The 20,379-nt window shown below is 42.4% G+C and overlaps 1 protein-coding gene across 1 annotated transcript in view; it reads left to right on the forward strand.

Moving 5' to 3' along the window:
• EIF2AK3 (eukaryotic translation initiation factor 2 alpha kinase 3) overlaps positions 1–20,379 on the forward strand; it is a 42,396-nt gene that overhangs the window by 1,520 nt on the left and 20,497 nt on the right. Inside the window, exons 2-3 of the mRNA XM_026034138.1 lie at positions 4,902–5,031; positions 19,908–20,102. Of these exons, the coding sequence (XP_025889923.1) occupies positions 19,923–20,102 (180 nt within the window). The 5' untranslated portion in view covers positions 4,902–5,031; positions 19,908–19,922. The remainder of the gene's footprint in view (positions 1–4,901; positions 5,032–19,907; positions 20,103–20,379) is intronic.

Consider the following 20,379-nt stretch of genomic DNA (forward strand, 5'->3'; position numbering starts at 1 on the left):
CTGCTGGAAAAGGAAGGATCTAATGAATGACTCAAATGCAAAAATGTTACTGAGCTGTTTCCAGGCTGTTTCTGAATTGGCTGAGAAGCGATGAGGTGATAAGCCACAGCTAGGGCTTAAAGGAGGAGAGAGGCATGACTACGTGTTCTATTTGAGAGTGTGTGCTAAAAATGAAAAGCCTGAGCACTCATGTAGAGGAAGAAACCAACAGACAGCTCTGCATCCTGTTTTCTTTAAGGAAAATATAGTCACTTATTAACAGCAGAGTCATCCTTCTGTGTATTGGGTCATCAAAAGCCTAGCTAGCTAATTGCAGTTCTCCTGTACCGGCTGCGGGGAAAAGAGTTGTGTCCAATTTTACTAAGATCTTCCTTTATTTACCCTTGAAAATTATTTAAAAGTGAATATTCTGTGTGGTTACTAGTTAAATAAAAGCACTGAACATGTTCAGCGTAAGATTTTTAAAGCCTAAGTGTAGCTGTTCTCTAATTGACTGGTGCGTTGGAATAGATTTGCTGTCGTGAAATAAAAACACAATTGCTGTGTGGCTGTAGTATTCTCCTTCATTCTTTATTTTTTTAACCTCAGTACCTGTGGGCTGTATGCTCACCTCAGCAAATCGTTCTTCAGCAATAAAATACCCATTTAGTATAACGGGCTGTCATTGTAATCTGAAAAATTCAATTGTTGGCAAATGAATGTAATCGTCTGGTTGTTGAGAATAATTTCTTTCCTAGAAGAAAATARATGTGATGGTTAGTGAATTACTGTGTTTGTTACACACAAGCATGAAGGTTTTGAAATTAGAGTGGCTGTTTAGAGTAAAGCTTGACAAATAGCCCCATTACAGAATTGGAACTTTAATGCCCCAAACAGCTTCAGTCCAGTATTAAGATTTTTTTTTTTCCTGAAGCAAAATAGAGGGAAGTGTTGTCATACGTGATGATGTTAATCTCTTCTCTGTTTTGTTAATGAGAACAGCTCCTTTGAATAGATGAAAATATTTTTCTGAGTGAAAGAGCCTAGAAAAGCTCAGTAAGTTTTCCTCTTCCACCCTCTTCACATCTTCCCTTTGATGCAATCTTAGTTGTTTTGTTCTAATTGTAGATAAATCAGATACTTTAACTTCTGTAAAGTAGAGCAGGGCTGTACTCAAGCCCGCTGGTGTGAAGGAGTTTGCTGTGTTCCTAACAGGATATAGACAAGGTCTTTAGGTCACCTTTTATGAATGTRTGTGAAAGTCTCCAGGTGATCCTTTTTTTTTCCTGTAGTTTAAATAGAGAAAGTTGTAACTGTGCCACAATAGCAAGCTCATGTCTGAAAGCGAAAGTGGACAGGAAATGGTAAAAAGAAGCATTTTCACTTAACTGKAGAGGTTATTTATAGTTGCTGAGTGGAAAAAAATGGCATTTCTGGATTTTTTTTCATACTAAGTGCAAATAAAATCTGACTGCATAGTCATACRTAGTCATACATGGCCTGTGTCAGGTGCYGCTATTAAAGGTATCTCTGTGTGTGCTACCTGKTACTGATCCCGTCCTTTAGTATGTGATAAAGGGCTTTTATTGTCTTCATCTTAAGAATTCAGTTTTCAGTGTTCTGATTGATACTTCTTGCTTATTAACTTGAAGATTAAGTAACTGCATCATTTGGAGTGATTTGTTCATTTTACACATATATTCATATACGTGTGTGTCTGTGTGTATGTGTATTTCTATTCTGGTCCAGGCTTGTGAAAACGATTGCCAGAATGCCAGTTCCAGAGCTGCACTTAGTTTTGTTTTGTTTTGCTTTCCCTAGTAGTGTGTGATATGATTCACTCTCTAGTACAGTCTGTGATTTATTTTCATGGCATGTCAGCAAAAGTTTTGCAAAGAGATGGTTAAAACTCTCTTTATTCTTGAATAGCTTTCACATCCTTGACCATATTCCACTGGTGAGTGTGTTGACATAAGAATTTGGCATCATTTGCCATGGTAAACTGTTGTGATAGCCATCTAGGAAGACAGAAAGCAAGACACCCCTTCGTTTCTAATCTCTCTTGAATGAAATAGTTTCTTGGGATATTATTAACTTAAACAGCTTTTATCAGAACATACTAATGTAGTTCTTCAAATAACAGCTCAATTAGACTACGTGAAAGATGGAGAAATCTTTTTCTTATCAACTCTGAATTCTCAGCTTCAAATTTGCAAGTAGTGGAATTTCTCAGGGAAAAGAGGGAAGCTGAAAAAAAGGAAAACTTTATGGTGAGCACTAACAAGGCTCCCAGGATGTGTGCAGACATCCTAAAGTGATTAAGTTCAAAAAACAGGATTTTAGCCTGTTTTCAGGTTGGTCGAGATGGGAGTAGTAGGCACCAAAATCTCCATTTATGGAAAAATAAATAATTAGAGATAGTAATGATAGGTTTTAGTATGCAAATTGGGATGTTTAAAAATGCTGAAAGAAACCAGTGCTTTTCTTGCACCTGCTTCCAGTCCTGCATGTGGCTCAGTGCAAGCTTAGACCGATGGGCAGAGCTGGGCCCGTTCTGGGTCTCAGAGTSTTTGCTCAGGAGGTGGAGAATGTGAAACAAAGTCCATTTTATGGATAGTGTGTGGGGGGGTAACAAGAATATCACTGCACCCAAGGGAGGAGAGGGGTTGTGAGGCGTTTAACTGCTTCAGATGTGCGCCTTGTTGCTACCAACAAGTCGTAATAAGAGCTCTTTGCACAGGTCAAGATTGGTGCCTGGTGAGGAAAGATAGAGCAGAAAGGTACAACACAAAGAATAAAGCGTTTCTTACAGAGCTGTGAGACAGGTGGGAAGAGCTAGATTAAAGAAAACACTGCGGGGAGATAGGAAGGGAACGTTTTAAAGTGTGATGTGGAGCGTTTCTCATCTCCACACTGTTACTGCCAAGATTCTTGGGGGTTTTTTTGTTTGTTTGTTTGTTTGTTTGTTTTTTAGCTAGCTGTCAGCCAAATCAAGATAAAATTTAAATAGATATTCTTAGAATAATACTGTCATGCAATACGAGAGCATTTCAAATAAATTGTTTCACAGTAATGTTCAAGCAGGTTCTGTTAAGCGTGTGTCCAAGGCCTTCGGTGTGCACTTGTTTACAGTGCTCAGAGATACGGTCTCCTTCAATCCAGTTGATTATTAACCTGCTATTGGTTTCTGTACAGTTGCAATAATTAGATGTACTCGGCTATAAAACTTGTATGTTTTCCTGTTCAAATATTTGCACAATCGGTACTTTCCTAACAGCTTCTTAAATGAAGAAGTTTTTTATGGAGGAATGTGATGTTTGGCTGCCCTCAGGAACAGAAGCTACTGCAGTACTTGTGACTCAGCTTAAAGCTCTGCTCCGTTTTCCATAATTTATAAAAGGATAGTGCAATATAGTATAAGGTTTTATTAAAATGTATACAAAACTGCAGTGTTTCACATGGCTTTTGTTATGGGTGATGTAATAGGCCACTGTCCTTGAGCATGTTTTTAAGATCACGCTCTTTATTTTCCTTTTCAAAAGAAAACAAATGCCCTCATCATTTCCTTTCTAACCATCAGCTTACTGCATTGGTAGTCTTGGATAAGCTCATTTATTTGACTGCAGTTTTGCACTATTTTGTGACTCTTATTGGTTAGATGATAATTCATGTACGTATCTATATGTGCAATAGCCTTTTAAATCCCCCTCCCCGCTCCTGCCTCCTCCTCTAGAGCAGAAAAAAAGTTAATTTACCCATCAGGCTTATTTACACAGTTCTGTAGTCTCATTGAACGTTGTCTATAGAGGGTCCTTCTGGGTCACTAAACCAGCCCCTCGCAGCACAAGCAGCTTGTAAAGGATCCACGTCGGCCCCCGCCGCCCTTCCAAGTGGGCGACTTGCTTTGGGCCCAGCCACTTCAGGCTGGGGGAAATTAAGTTTGCAGGGAAAAAGGACCATTGCAGATGCTCTGGCAGCATCTTGTTCTCTGGCCATTGCCTGTGTGTTGCATTTTAGCTTGTTTTTCTTTTCATGCTTGAGTTCTAGCTCAATCAGAAATATTCATCTCGACTGTGTAAGAAGCTTTTGTGTGTGTGTGTGTGTGTATATATATATATAAAGGGTGTTTTTTTTTTTTTGTGGATAATATTTATATATGTTTTGGATAAGTTTCAGGCTGTGTGAAAATCCATAGCTAGTTTGCTATGTATAATCACATATATACATATATATATACACATATATATACACACATATATACATATATATGTATGTACAGAGCCAGGTAGGCTACTTAAAGTGTAAGTGGCATAAGACAATTGGCTTTATTGTCCACAGACATTTGGAGGTTATTTTCTGTGTGGTATTCTGTGTCTGTCTTGAGCAAGGCTCGTTTTATTATAGGATGTTGTTAAATCTCCAGGGTTCTGTGCTTTATCTACAGGTGTTGAGAATTTACTTGGTTAYAGCTTAGCTCTTCCTACACACTGATTTGCTGGGTGAATTGTTGTTGGAGAGTTTTTGTTTTTAAAAGAAGTCATGTTAAAGATCTCTGGGGAAGGGGCTAGAGAAAATAGTATTCATACTTTTCACAGAAATATCTGAAGAGAGGAMGGTCTCATTCAGTAGTAACACCTACATTTGGGAGCAAAACCTCAGATACCCCCTATGCAGTTGAACTCTGGGATACTGTTATGGTTTGTAGAATGAGTTTGCCATATAGCTGCAGACTTCGATTTTTCTACTTCTTTTTTTTTGTTGTTGTTGTCTAAGTAGAGCTACCAAGTGCTGTTTTGCAGAATATACTGACTTAAGTTCTTTTAAAAGAWTATAGTTTCAGAGGATAGCTAATAGTGTGCATTTTCAGAAGAGGGAAAACTACAGATTGTTCTATTGACTAAGGACTATGTCTTGACTTTCAGGTCTTTAGTAATTATTAGCACTTTGGATGGACGAATTGCTGCACTGGATCCAGAAAATAGTGGGAGAAAACAGTGGGATCTCGATGTGGGATCTGGTTCTCTTGTGTCGTCCAGCCTCAGTAAACCAGAGGTAAGACTTAATCTCTTTCTTGACTAAATCTTTGCCAATAATAGACTTGTCTATAACAACCTGGATGTTCTCTCATCCATCATGATCAATACCAAATAATAGAGCAAACTTAGTATGGCCAGAGTTTCGTGGTTGCTCTCAAACTTGTCAGCAGTGTTTACATCATGTTGCCGTTCCAAACCAGCGTGTGTCACCGTTTTAGTTGAGATTGATAGTTGTCGCATGCATCAAACTGGATGATGTAACCAAGTTGGGGGGTTGTATGCAGTTACTGGTTAGAAACAAGTTCCTTTTACTTTGAAGCCACCTAAAGATCTGTTTTGTATTACTAAGGTTTTTGGCAACTACTGCTGGCTCTCATGGCGCTCCCTTTCATCCTTCCTCCTCCAAGTGAAGCAAAAGGCCTTGTGACTTTAAAAAACAACCTTTTGTTCGTTTGTTATACTAGATAAGCAGGCTGCCTATGAAACAGTGTGTGTTAGCAACAAAATAGAGCACTGAAGGTCACCCTGAAATAGTGAAAAAAGGCTTGCATCATTTCTTGCTGATGAGTGGCAAGAAGGAAATCTAAAGAGTTAAATGTCTTTTGGGAGATTATTTCAGCCATCAGTTTGAAAAAAAATAGGATAGAAAATAGAAGAAAGCTGCTTTGCTTTTCTTCTCTCATGGAAGAAGCCAGCCAAGAGTCGTTCTCTCTTAGAACTAGGAGACAATGCACCAACTTGGAGGTGGTTTGTGCTGCTAACCAAGGGAACAGACCTTTGCTGTTGTGGATGACTAGACTTGAGGAGCACTCTTGTGTTTCCTGGATTCAGGTTAGTGCRTTGGCATGAGGAATATCAGGAGGAGAGTTGAATTTGAGGTGTTGACACTGGGCATCTTGTCTGTGATTGCTGGCTAATTTACAACACCTGTTTTCAGCACAGAGCTGTCTAATGAAAGAGGTTTTTGGTGCTGGACTGTAAGTGTGAGAAGTAGTAATAAATATCTGACTGATGGCAAAAATAAAGGGAATGTCAGCTTGTGTTTGTTTTTTTCAGAGATTTCGTCTCAGGTTGCAACTTTTTGAGGCTTGTTCTTTAAAGATAGGATATTTGGGGTTTTAAAGAGAAAACACTGGGAGAGAAGAACTTTTCAGTTCTGCTGTAGAAAACATTTTTATAAAAGAACACGAAAACTGTAAAGAGCTAAGTGTGCATTATATTTATGAATGACCAAAGATAATTTTCAATACTGGAAACTCAAAATATTGGTCTGCAATCTGTTGTGCAGGATAGCTTTTCAGGACCACAGGGAAAATGGACCAACTGTCTATAAAAAATGTTTGAAATGAAGGCAAATATAAATGTCATTATTTGCTATAAAAGACCTGGGTCCAGGCTTCTCAAACTTCAAGAATGCAGGTATTTGGTACCACAGAGAAGCCCTTTACAGATCTATGTTTTTAACTTTCAACTGTTTATCCCAAGTTCTGAGATTTTTTTTTCCCCCAATGTGGCATGGCTGTTGAAATAAGATTGGTGCTTGAAAGACCAAAATCCTGGTTCTTCAATGCAATATTTGATTCTTTTCTGCAGCTATAAGCCAGTAGGCTCTTGGAAACATTGAAAAAAAACAGTTTTAAAGAATGTTTGTTAKACACACAGCAAGTTTTCAGTTCAGATTTCAAATGGTTGCATCTCTAAAACTGTGGGCAAAGGCAGTGATGGATTTTGCTGAAAATGCTTAGGTTTTGACAGTTATGATGCCGAATGTCCAAAATTAGTTCTCTTCTACATAGGCAACTGCATTCTGATCTTTCAGAGCCTTTCAGATTATGAATATAGTTTTTTTGGCAAGCTAAGGTAGGAAGAAATAGGAATGATGACTGCTCCAGGTATGCTACACTAAAATGTTGATGCTTGCTGCGTATTTTAAAACCTAATCTGTTACCGGACTGAATTGGAAGACTTCTTACAATTGGTGTAGAGACTGTTTGAGTGAATACTTAGTTTCTCTACGGGTGCTATGGACAATTGTCAGTTTTGTTCTGGGTCAAAATCTTAGAGTAATTAAAGCTTCAGAGCCTGTCCCCTCCCTGCTCTGCACTGTGTTCTTTCTGATATGTTAAGTTTTATTCTCAAACTATCATTGAGGCTTTTTCTTCACTTTCCAGCCTTTTTGAAATAGCGATGCTTGCAGCCACATACTGTTTTCTGTTTGAACCAGTATCATTAGGTAAGGTGCAAACGTAGAACTTCTTCCAGGAAATTGCAGGTGAGAAACTCCTCTTGTGTTCTCCTTGTAGTGTTAAAGATTTCTGTCCTTGCAGAATGAGGAACTTGTAAACCTGRTTTTGTTCTGGTTTTGCCCTCTTGGGTGCCAGTGCAGTGAGCTCTATTTCCACGTCCTGGTGCAAAAGTTTCAAATTAATTTTTAAATACCTTTTAAGAATAGACATTAGGGTTTTAAACATACAATGTTTAAAAGAACTGTAGTTACTTCCTAAATTTAGCTTCACCTCTGCCTAGCTGTAAAATGTCAGCTAGGCTGTCTTGAGCTCATGTGTTAATTAGGAAAGTGAGGTAGTAAAATTTCAAATGTTCCAGCAGCTCTGTCAAACACTTCAGATCTTGAAACTACTGCTGAAGACACTGACAAGTGAGATGTTCATCATTTGTCATATGAACAGATCAATTAAAATAGAAAGTGTTAAACTACTAATTGTTTATCTGTCTGGGTAACTGTCATGATAAAATTCACTCTTTGGCTCTGAGCTCCAGGCTCTACAGTCACGGTCAGGGTCCTGGTGCTGAAAAACTTGCACTCTGTGTTTCAGTCTTGTGCATCAGAACTTTGGTTCCACCTCTACTACGTGTTTAAAAAATTCCCTTCAAGAAGTTGCAACTCCAAGATTCCTCATTAGAAAGCAAAGGCTTTGAGTTCAGGATGAAGTCATTGAATCTCAAATTTTCCAAAAGGGAGCTTACTTTTAACAAAACCACTTCCATTTACTCCTTAAATTTTAACTTTGTAATGAATACCCCATCTGCACTTAGATGGGAATGCAGGTGAGAGAACCAGCCTGTGGGAATAATGACTGTTCATCATGTGGAAGTAAAGGCTGTGTCTGAGATAAAAACGCTATATTTCTGTCTATTATAAAACTTTCTTTTGTCTATCATCTGTCATATTAGATACAAAATGTGGAATGACCTGTAGGTCAAAGTGACTGGTCACTAGAGGGTAGTGTGAGCCATGGGACACTGGAGAAGAGAGGTAGGTGAAGAGACAGAAAAAGCCCCAGTACAGGATGGGTGACCTGGAGGATGGTGCCCTTAGAAAGCAGGTGGTTGAGGTGAATGAGAAATGGGGAGACAAGGGGAACRCTTCGTGGTGATGAGGTGAGAGTAGCAGCTTGAAAATAAGTTTGTGACTGTGACACTAAGAGCTGTCGGGAAGAGTGCAGGGAGCTGAGCGGGGGTGGCTCAGATTGGGCCAGGGTGGCTCAAATCACAGTTTCGGAAGGTGGGATAGAGACTTCTTGAATCTGCTGGATAGAAGTAACTGCGTTGGCTCCCAGTTGGGTATTAAAGAGTAATCCCTAAGAATCCTGTTTCTTAATTTGGGAGATTTGGGATCGTGTGACAGAATGAGTTTGAATCCATGGGGCTGGCATAGCAGTCACAGTAAACATAGCATTGTAACTGCAAAAAATGAAATAATTGAGTGATGTRGTGTTACAGAATCTGTTAATCAACATCCTTATTTTTCTAATGGCTCTCAATACCTTCAGACTTGTGCTTTGCGTTAAATATTGTACTCTTGCCATTTTTAGCATTATAGCCATGCAAAATTAACTTTTTTTTCTGTAAATTTACACATTTATCTGCTTGTGCCTTTTTTTTTTCTTTCCTTCTTAAAAATGGCTGTTTTTTGTGAGACTGTTTAGCATTAGTAATTTTTTCCTCCATAAAAATGTGGAGATGCAGAGAAGTTGAACATGCTGAGGCAAACTGGAAATTAATTGCCCTGTAGACAGCCTGGACCAGTGGGTATCTTCGGTTTATTCCTGTTTTGCCCTTTGGAGAGGACAGACTGATGCTTACAGCAGTATGTAAGTTAGGAAGGGATTTGCAAGTCTGKAAATCTCCATCACGAAAGGTTTTAGTATATAGTATAAATAGTATAAATTCCTCTTTCGTGCTTTGTGCTGCAAGCATTTTAAAATTCTCAATCCTTTGATATTTGCCAAAAGAAAAGAAAYGTGAAGTTCTGCTGTGAAGTGTCCGGCAGCAGCGGTGCCCTGCGACACCCGTGAGATGCTGACAGCCTGGGCACGGCCCTGAAAGGCTGGTTGTGCCTCCACGAAAGCAATTTGTGTGTCCTGAGAAGGGCCAAAGGAGCCATCCCGGGCTGCTTTGTGGACGAGGCAAGAAATTCAGCACCTCTTATCCTCTGGCCTCTTGCTCCTCAGGCAGAAGAAATTACAAAGCTGAAGCGGGTCGCAGCAAGACGAGAGGTCAAAACGCCCTCTAGAGATGCGGACTTGTGATTTCTAGGTTTTCTTTTATGTGCACTGCCTGAGGTTAGGGGAGGGTAAATATTTCAGTTCTCTCTTTGAGAGAGAAATGTTATGATGTCAGTTTTGAGAAAATCCTACCCACCACTTAGGGCACTGTGTGAAAGTATTCTGTTAATTTTTTTAGCCTGAATTAAAAAATACGTTCCTGATTAACCTTCGTATTCTGCATCAGGATTTCTCCCTCCCATCCTCCTGTTCCCTCCGGGAAAAAAAACATCTGTCTGACTCAGTAAGATTAATATTAACTTTTAATGTAAACATCTGGTGTGATATATACATTGGTACCAGAAAGGGTGTTTTCTGTGCTCAGAGGAGTCTTTGGGCACCGTTGTGGGCTTCGTGTAGGAGCAAAAGCTGTGTGGTGGCATCAGACTTCACGTTGAAGCTCTGGAGTTGGTTCTCTGACACCTTAGAGTGTAAACACATCTATGTGAAGTGTAACTTCAGAAAACAAAGAATTTAAAATTGAAAATTCCTCTTAATGCTGTAAAAATTATTTTCCATATGTTGTAATTGACCCCAAACTGTCCTCCTTTGCTCTGGTAAGCAGAGTAAATCACTGGACTGARGTGACCAGTGTGGGGAAAATCTGTTTCGTTCAGATGAAGTGGTATAACTGTTACCTGTTACTGATGGTTCCCGGGGTCCAGTAGCTGTTCATGACCTTGACTTGCTACTAAGGTAAATGTTGGAATATCAGATCTGTGAGAGCGTGAGGTCCCCTTCCCATAGAGGAAGACTGGGGCATCAGCTGGGTTTTAGAAATCCCCTTTGGTAAAAGAAACGTGAGTTGAACATAACTGAATGCCCACAGATCTAGGGACTGATAACAGCCCCTGAGCTGGGGGTTGGAGGTGTGTGGTTTGACAGGGTGAATAGGGACTCTTCTGTGCAGGAGACCCTGTGACAGGTTCTCAGCTGCCATCCCCATGCTGCGCAGGGATGGGGGAAATGGGATCCTGCTGCCCGGGGGCAGAGAGAGATTAGGGCTTTAAATGGTCCTGAGATTAGGGCCTTAAATGGTCCTGGAAATGCGCATAATGAACGAGAAGTGAGTGTCCAGAATTGTACTTCAAAGAAAGATAAATTCTAATCGCAATTGGAGCAGAGAAGGCCAATTAGGGCTATCAGAGGGAGCAGAGCCTGTGTTTTATGAGAGGAAAATAGATGTGACTGCTCTTTAACTCTGTAGATGTATGGATGTTCCCGGTGGCCTGAGGGGTATTTTTGTTTTACTAGAGACTCACACGGAATACCTGGCAAACTTAGAGAGATCTGTGGACAGATCTTTCCTGATAAAACTAAACAAACTAGTTGCAGTTCTCCTGAAAATCAAATTTCTAATAGTTTACTGGACAAAAATTAATCAACTAAGGAACAATTATTTCAAAATATTTGGATAGCACAAAACATAATGTTCTGCTSTAGTAGAAAATCCTGTCAAACTTGTCAAATGTGGAGCAGTAAACCTGGGCGAAGGGGGCCAGCTGGCAGTCCCCTGCGTTGGGGGTTCACCTGATGCACTGCAGTGTTTTCTGTGGGGTGACAAGCAGGGCAATTCCTCTGAGAAGCGGTCTTGGGTTTTTATCAAAACTGCACATCTTCAAAGTCAATCGTATCACTTCAATGGCTCCTCCACTTACAGAGAAGAAAAAAGGCTTCCTATAACTGCAGCTTGGTGGCTTTCCTAGTGACACTTAATGTGGTTAGCAGTGATGAGGCTCTGATAACGTGCTGACATGTGTCCTCTTAACTCATACTGTAATAACACAGGGGGGTAGACAACTTCCGTTACCAAGGCACGTGGGAAGCTAAATTAGCTAAATATTGTGCCTTGAATGATATCAGAGCTCTCGGCTCGCAAGTGATACTTTTCTCTGAACAAAGCCTGAAAAGTTTCTAAACTGGAGTCATTCTGGGCTAATGTTTATGGCCAGCTTTTGATTGTGGTGCTCGCAGACGTTGTCAAAATACTGTAGCAAATGTGGGAGAGGATGTTTATCGTCAGCTTGCTGTCTCCAAGCCTCCTCTGTTGTTCAGTTATTTTTATAGTAGCTTGTAATTTAATTGGATATGGTAGACTGTGTGTTTTTATTGGTTGTTGAGCAGTTTTAGTGTGTGTGGATATTAAAATGGATCTGCTTGAGTAATGCCAGGACAAACACCTCATCCAGAACCGAGGAGAGATATTTGGATTTCAGCTGCCCGGAACACAACAAAAATGATTTATTTTGCCCTGGTGACTTTTTTCAACTTTAAGCACATATTTTATGTGCACATGTATGGTATGTGTATATGGTATCTATACACATATATATGCGTGTGCACAGACACACACATGACAGTGCCTGTTCCAGGCTCTCTAAGCATTTCAGGCAGTTTAACAAATCATTCCTCTCACAGCCCAACCGCTGACATTTCATTTCCGAATTTCTTGCGATCTCTTTGCTCTGCATGCATTAATCCTTGTCAGACTTGCAGTGCATTTTCTGCACGCTCTCATTTAACCTTTCTGCGTTTTTAAAAATCCTTGAAGAAGGAGAGACTTTGCTTTTGCCCTGCTCATTCCCCTCCTGTGTTGGACTCCCTTTTCCCGTGAGTAGCTCTGCAGCCCAGGGCACTTCTCATGGATTCTCTGTGTCCTTAAACTCCCTGTCCTGGCAGGATTGGGGGCGAAAACCTCAAAGCCTGGCAGAGATCAGCCTAAATCTAAGACTTTAAAGGGACAGGGGTTTTACTCTTGCCTTCTTCCTACCCCCTCTCTTAAGAGAGAAGCCTCTTGCTTTTCCCTAGAGTGGTTTTCCAAGAGGAGTTGTGAGTTCAAGACGAAATAAGTTAAAGCATCAACTTAAAACATGCTAGTACTGGTACAATGTCACTTTTGCCATGGTAGCTTATGTTCCTGTTTTTGTAGAAGTGAGGTTAGCAGTAATTTTCATTTTCTTCCCTCATCTTTTTCCATATGTGCTGTTATTGTCAAGGCGTTGAGTGATGGGCTCAATAGCTGCAGCTCCCGTTTGTCTCGGGGAGGATGCTCTTAAGTTCTGAAAAACTGTTACAGTTTCTTCTTATTAATAAAACTTACGACATTAAAAAGGGAGGATGGAATAATGTCAAAATCAAGTCTTTCTTAAAGCACTGTGCTGTTTTTATTATTAAGAGGAGCAGTTTTTAAAAGTCTGTTACCATGGCAGCAAAGCAGGCTGGCATCTCTGTAGTCAAAACCCCAAGTCTTGTTTGACTATGATTAAAGTAACGGCAGCGTTTTAGTTTGTTAGGCTGCTTCAGAAGGGTTTATTTGATTGCACAGCAAACAGCATTGGCGAACTGGTCCCTTTTGAAGTTGGGACAGGGCCTGGTTAACTCACTGTAGTTCCTCCATCCATTTCTCTGCATGGCTGCTCAAGGAGGGATAGGGGACAGTGCAAAACTGTTCCTTTTAATGACAAACTCAAGTTAACTACGATGGTGAACCCTTGTCACTGGTAGTGAGAATATATTCTGCAGCTACAGTGCTGCTGATGATGCTTTTTGTGTCTCTTTGTTTAAAACACAGTTTTGTCAGGACTGTTTCTACTTAGTCAGGTTTCAAACAGACTCATGACTGTGATATCAACTGTAGTCATTTAACAAAGTTCTGGGCAGGACATTGCAGGTGGCATTTCCAAAAGCAATGTGTGTGTGTGTGTGTGTGTGTGTGTGTGTATACGGGGGTGGTTCACGCACACATATATATATAATATATTGGTCTTTTTGGAGGGAAATGGGGGCGTGTTTGAAGAGTTTGGGACTAAACAACTTCTTAAATCCCTGTATTCCAGGCACAAGGCTGGGGTGCCGTTTCCCTTCAGTGCTCTGCAGCACGTGCTTGGTGCATGTGAAATATTTGCCCACCAAAGCTCAGCTTGGCCCGTTCTTCCCTAATCAAGGAAGAATCAGGGAGAAACTATCAGGTAGAGGAGTATGGAAGGTATTAGAGAAGAGCAGCCTTACTAAGATTACCTTAGCATCACACAGCAACTGCCATGGCCACTGGCAGAAGCAGGTCATGTTTGGTGACTTGACACATCTCTTGAGCCCTCTTGAGCTCACGGGTAGAAAAAGCTTTATATATTAGAGGCATATACCCTCCCTACCCCCATGCAGAGCTCTTTGCTGTATCGCACACCTGCTCCAATAACACCCATTTGGCTTCTCTGATGTGCCAGCCTGGCGTTGGCTGTCCTCTACCTCGTCAGAGAAGTAGGACCACGTGGTCCTCTTCTCACCAACTGCCGTGGCAAAACACCCAATCGTTGGAAGTTTAAGCACAACCTTTCTTGTGGTTCTGGTGCTGGAGATGGTCTCGGCACGGTGGCGAGGAGCAGGATGTAGTCAGCAACCGACACGTGTACATATTTTGAAAACAGCTACAGTGCTGAAACACAGTGTATTGGTATTTACGAGAAATGCAGTTGTTCTAGACAAAACAACTATCTATAGGTGTTTCCTGTTTTGGTTTCTTCGTTGCCCTTGAGAACATCTCAGAAGGTCATCGTACATAGGATTGATGTGAATCATGGACTGCCTTTGTCACGTCTTGACTCCCTTGGCTGGTTAAACAGGACTATGTGCCGTGGAGGATGTGGGTTTTTGCATGTGCTTCAGGCGGTGAAATAATTCTACGGGCTTTCTTTTTTCTTTAACATAGTACTGGTGTCTGGTGCTTTGTTCTCTCCTTAAAGAAATGTCAGTGCTACAGACCTAGCAAAAAGTTAGATGGGAAAAGTACATCCTTTGACTCTCTGTTTCCCTGCATCCCAGTATATTTCTGCTTAAAAAGGATTTGCCTAAGTTTACAAAGCTACATTGTCATCCTTGTATCCTGTGCTTCAGTTTCTGCACGTAGGTGAAGGTAAAACAGATGAATCAGCCCTGCTTAAATCCAGACTGAAGAGTAACCTCTTCTAAGAGAGGAAAGTCCTGAGCTAGTGGCTCTGTGCGGGTAGTCCCGAGAGTCTGTCAGAAAGAGCATTTGATGAATGGGTCCTAGGCAAACCTGACCCGTGTAGAACAAGTACTATCGGTTATCTGCTTATCAGTAGTGACCAGAACGAGCGTCTCATGCAAGGGACAGTTTATCACATGAGGAAGATTTGAAATCCACCAGCTTAAGTATCAGAAACAGATAAGAGACCTAAGACTCCTGCTCCGAGGGGAATACTCTCCCTCGGTTTAGATATTTCCTTGGAGTTAGTAGAAAGTCCAACGCAGCTGATAGCGACTATTTTGGCACCGGATTTGTCTCAGCTCCATCTGCACGTGAGCACGCTTGATTTTTGCTTCATATGCTAACGATTTTTCGTTACGGGAAAYGGATATTACCCTCGCATGAAAGCTCGAGCTCGTTTTCCCTCCGTTTACCCATCTCCTTTCTCCTCAAAAACCAACCCCGTCTCCCAGCCTGYGGCGGGATCTCTCGTGGGGTGCCCTCCTTTCCAGCAGGGCGTCTAGACGGCGCATCCCGCGGCGGCCTCCACAGCGCAGCGCGGCCATTACCTCAGCCGCCGGCCCGGCGACAGCGCCGGCGACGGCGCCGATAGGGCCGCGCGCCCGCCCAGCGGAGCCCGCGGCGCCGCCTCCGCGGGCCCGCTGCTGCCTGCCGCGCTCTTCATTTCTTATTTTTTCCCCCCACCAAGCGTTACTTGTGAAAGACAAGCCGCTTAACGCTGATGTGCCATATTGCCGCCCGGCGGAGCTGAACAAATAGCGCTTTGCGCCGGCGGCTCGGAGGAACGTGCGCGCGCCGCGGCGCCGTAACCTACATTTGCCGTGCCAGGAGATTTGCAGCTGACTGCCGGGTGACTCACTGCGGGGCGAGGATGAGGTAATGCCTCCCAGATACGGGCTGATGTCATTCCTCTACCTGAGCCGCATGCCGATGCGGCTGCCTTCCACTTTCAAGGAAAGTCCCTTGGCTGCCTCTAGATATCCTAGAGAACAGGAGCCTTGATAGGAATTAATGTTATGCACCGGGTTCCTGCAGCATCTGTGTTCAAAAGCTGAAAAGATACTGTCACTACTCATGTCTGCCAGTGCCTCTTGTTGGACACGTGTTTACCTGAAAATTTACACAGCTGCCCTGATTTTCAAATAAAGCCATTTTAGTATTAGAGGACATTCAGGATAATGAAGTGCAGTCCCTTGTCAGGACCGTGTCATCCACACACAGGGAAACTCCTCTTGCAAGAAGATGTTTTGTTTTGTTTACCCTGCTATTCCAGTTGGAGGCTCTTGTAAAATGCCACGCGTGTGAAGGTCGGTCACTGAAATGTCCCGCTCACACTTAGTCACGGTCATTCAACCCCATCTGGTCCTACACCGGCATTGGACTAATAGCCCTTGGCCTAATAGCCCTTTCAGTGGATTCGCAGGCAGTAGCTGTGTCTTTTCTCAGTCTTGCCTTCCCAGGTCGTATGGGATGTTCTGCTCCCTTAGACTCCTCTTAAGATCGGGAGCAAAGGCAGGGGATCAGCAAAACCAAGCAGAGCTGCCCTGGCTTTCATCTGCAATTTATAGGGGTTGAGATCTTAACAGATGAGCAGTTTACTGCCTTGCTGTCAGATTTTTTTCGAATTCATGCAAAGCATGACCTGATTTGACTCATATCTTGGGAGTATACAAGTGCATGTTGCTAAGCAAACTTGCTATTGGGAATTTGGGCGCGGTGTTCCCAGAGATGACCAGTGTTTTATCTCTCCTGTTTAACAGTGGAAAAATTCCCAGAAATCACAGATCAAACCCTGGAGAACTTAAGGTTGCGGGAAACACGGTGCTGTGTGTGCTGCCATCCCTGCAGCTCTGAGTTAACCACCACAGCGCTGCCATGCTCAGCACTAGATGCAACCTCTGGTTGCTTGCTGACCTCTCTAGTTGTCCCAAATTGATGGCAAGGACCCGTTGTAGTTGTGGCTTCAGGAATCTATCCAACCACCTGAACCTGCTCATAGCTGGGTGCCACTGCCATGTGTCTGATGTGACCGTGGTCACATGAATTAAATTGCCTAATGACCTAGTAGAAATTCATGGGGATCTCACTTGAAGTTGGCCTCTGCACACCTGCTAGGGCTTGACATATCTGTGAAAGSTGAGGCAAGGGCATAACTAAATGTTCAGCAAAAAGGGGAGAATGTGGCTGGTCTGGTGGTCAGGTTGTGAGGATCTGTGAGCCCAGACCCCAACCAGATGAGCAGTTTGAAGTTATCTGCTAACCGACATCTAAGTTGTTACAGGCAAGTGGTGGAGGAAAGTGAAAATGGGAAACGTGTGTGTGKGGGGGGAATTTTCTCAAAGGATATAAGCGGTTACTGCAACTGGAGAGAGAAGCTATGTCCTGTTTTGTGGGAAGGCAGGTCACCATAACCTCTTCTTCCCTCCCCTTGGTGTGGAGTTTGAAGGGAGAGGGAGCAAGGGACCCTACCCATGGTCTGGCTTTGGGTTTGCTTTGACATTCAGAGTATGCATTACGTTTTTGGGGCAGCTTGGTTTTGCGTGCCTTCCTGCTGCATGCCTTTGGTTTCCTGCCCTAAGGATTCTCAATTATCCTTGCATTTCTTTGTTTCCTAATGTCCCCATTCCCAGTTGTGCTTCTCCTGTGTCCGGAAAGCTTCTGACCCTGCTTGACCTTGGGCTTCTGAGCTACATCCAGACCTGGCACCACTGGGATCTCTCCAGTTCTTCCCTGGAGCTGCCCTAGTCAAAGTCCTTSCACTCTGAGCTACGTCATTCCTCCCTGCTCTGCCCACTCCCCACCGCTGCTGCACAACCTGTTCCCTGCTGGCTCTGGTAGCCGTGAGCTGGCACCRAGTGCCCGGCAAGGCTGTCTTCCTTATGAAGAGACCCCACGGATGCTGTCCCATTCGTTCCTGAAGAACAAACGTTCCTTTTTGCTCGAAAAAGCCCATCTCAGCCCCTCYGGTATCAGTGCTCCCTACCTTTCCCTTCCTTTGTTTGCATCCCCTGCACACAGCTGTGGCTAATAGATTTCCATGTGATATGTTGATGGCAAAACAGGATTTACTCAGCTTGATCTCCATATGCTGAAACTGTAGTACAAGGGCTGGTTTAGCTATTGTTTCTTTGCAAAGCTGATTGTATAAAGAACATTGTCTGTTGTTCATTTCTTACTCTGCAGAATATCTTGTATGGCTGTAGATTAGCCCCGAATCACTGGCAGGCATTTGGACCTTAAAAATAAAAGGCCTGACAGGGGATTATTCATGTAACGTCATGGCTGCACAGGCTAAAAGTTTCATCAAAATTATTCTGCATTTATGAAAGAGTGTATTGGAAAAAAGATCACAGTGACATTTCTATTCTGCGTAAAGCACACATTTTAACAGAGTGGTCARACTTTTTTAAGGCCACAGTGTTGGCATCAGAGTCTTTTGTTTTCCYGAAAGCATTTTCCAAAATCTGGAGGTTTCTGCTTCTGAGCTTCATAGGGCTGCTCTGTAGTAAAAGCAGCTCTTGGCCTTTTTTGGTTGCCGTTTTTCCTACTGATTGTGTGATGTCTAAAATTTCTCCCCATGCAAACTTCTGCTTTTGTTTTTGTTTTCTCTCTGTAAATGTGTTTGTATGTGTGTCCCCCCACCCCAGGTGGGCCATAAAGCAGCGGTCCTGTGTCTCACAGCTCRCTCTACCTGATCCTGCCTTTCTTTTCACAAGGTGAACGTGTGGGTGGGGAAAAACTTACCTCATTTTGCTTTGCAAGGTGCKTTGCATTTACTCAGGGGTCTATTTTTATCACCTCTTCAATTACCAACTGTGTCCCTACGACGATGTTTTATTTAATTGTCAATCACTGTGRGACTTTTCTGTGCTGGAGAGCATTGGTGTTGGATCCTTGAGGGATCTAGGTGCAGTCACCAACCCTGTGAGGTAATGTCCCCTAAATGTTCTCCTTGAACGAGCTCTATCAGATATTAGTCGTGATGTGCACAGATCTACAAGATCTTTCCCTCACTGTTTATATGAATCCCAACTCTGCCTAGTGCCGTATACTCTTCTGTGACCCAGTTAGAGGAATAAAAATCTCCTGGTAGGGAGAATTTCAGTCATGCAGAAGATGCAGTCTCAGGTCCTCTCACTAGTTCCAGAAATAAGGACCAGAAACCTTTTGGATCTTTCTGTAATAAAAACCAGTGTCTTAGAGTCTACGCAGGAATATTTTGTTTGGAGTGACTAACACGCATGTGCCAAAAGCCATCTTTAAGTGATAAAGTGTAAGGTGTCAAAACGTAATGTCGTTATGCTGTAGGGTACTACCCAAATGGACARAGGTTCTGAAAAAGCATTATAATCTTCTCTGTTAGTCCTGAAAAGTTTAAGATTATATGGATTATGGTTTCCCAATGTTCTTGACAGGCACAGCTGCTGTGGCTCCACAATATTAGTTATGGTCTATCATGTAGATAATGAGTTTCTTAGTAAGTCCCTTAGTACTCATTGGCAGTGACTCACACTTCCGAACGAGGATCTCCTTGAGCATCTCGGTGTAATGGATGGAGTTCGGGGTCCTGCGGAAGATACCTTGACCTGTTGGGTGCTTAAGAGGAAGCTTGATGAGTTTTAAAGGAATTGCATTCTTAAACATAAGAAATTGCAGGGAGGAGAAGCTAGACTTAGCTGTCTAAAAGGCAAAAATGAAAGATGAGCTCTGATTTAAATAATAATTGCTCTGTCTGCTTTAAAGGATAATGCATTTTCTGGAGTAGTCATTAGTTGCAGAATTGCTCACATACAGTCTCAGCTTTTCAGAGTTCACTTTTCTGATCTGGAGTGAATGGGAGATCCTACACTTAGCTAAAGAATATGAAAAAGAACTTGGCTTGCAGCGCCCTGTCTTAGAACTGTTATAAATAGCTGGTCGTAGTTGTGTTATAGCCTGTGAGTATTCACTCTCCTCAGTTATTCCCCTTATCCTCTTAAGTTATTCCCCTGATCTGCAGATTTTCTGCAGGTTGGATGAATGCTGATCTGTCGGCTGCTTGATCTTTAAAATGGATTTGCTTAAAGTGGAAGAAGTGTCATATCCTGGAATGGTTTTTAAGGGACCGTTAAAAATAGTCAAATAGGGCTTTAATTTTAATATTCAACCTTTTTCTTTCTTCAGTATAACTTAAAACAGAAGATTTTGGAATATAAAACTGGAAAAATAAAGAAATAGGCATATAGAGCAGTCTTATTATACAGTGTTTCTGTTTGTGCTCTGTGTTTCGCTAGAACTGTGCTTAAGGGGTGTTTAACAGCCCATTCAATGCATTTCTTTTAGGTGTTTGGAAATAAGATGATAATTCCTTCTTTGGATGGGGACCTTTTCCAGTGGGATCGAGATCGAGAGAGCATGGAAGCGGTTCCTTTCACGGTTGAATCTCTCCTCGAGTCATCCTACAAATTCGGCGAGGACGTCGTTTTAGTTGGCGGAAAGTCTTTAACAACCTATGGGCTGAGCTCATATTCRGGGAAGGTAAAAGCCCGAAAAGTTCCCCTGCCACTGTGTGTTCCTAGGACTGCCGTGTAAATAGGTTACTCTTGAGATTTTGAAGCACAATTCAGTTGGTAAAATAAAATTGTGTGGCACAAAGGAGCAGAATCTGAATTTGTTGGGCAAATCCAGCAGGCTGGAATAGGGGTAAGCGGGGTCCTGTTGAGCTGAGCATCCTGCTCTGATCTCTGCTGCCACATCCCTTGCGCTGCCTCTGACRCTTGTCTTGCCCTTCCTGAGCTGACTCATCTGGCCAACG

Source organism: Nothoprocta perdicaria, unplaced genomic scaffold (genome assembly GCF_003342845.1).
Source record: "Nothoprocta perdicaria isolate Ctin4 unplaced genomic scaffold, notPer1 scaffold_14, whole genome shotgun sequence".
In the NCBI taxonomy this organism is placed as follows: domain Eukaryota; kingdom Metazoa; phylum Chordata; class Aves; order Tinamiformes; family Tinamidae; genus Nothoprocta; species Nothoprocta perdicaria.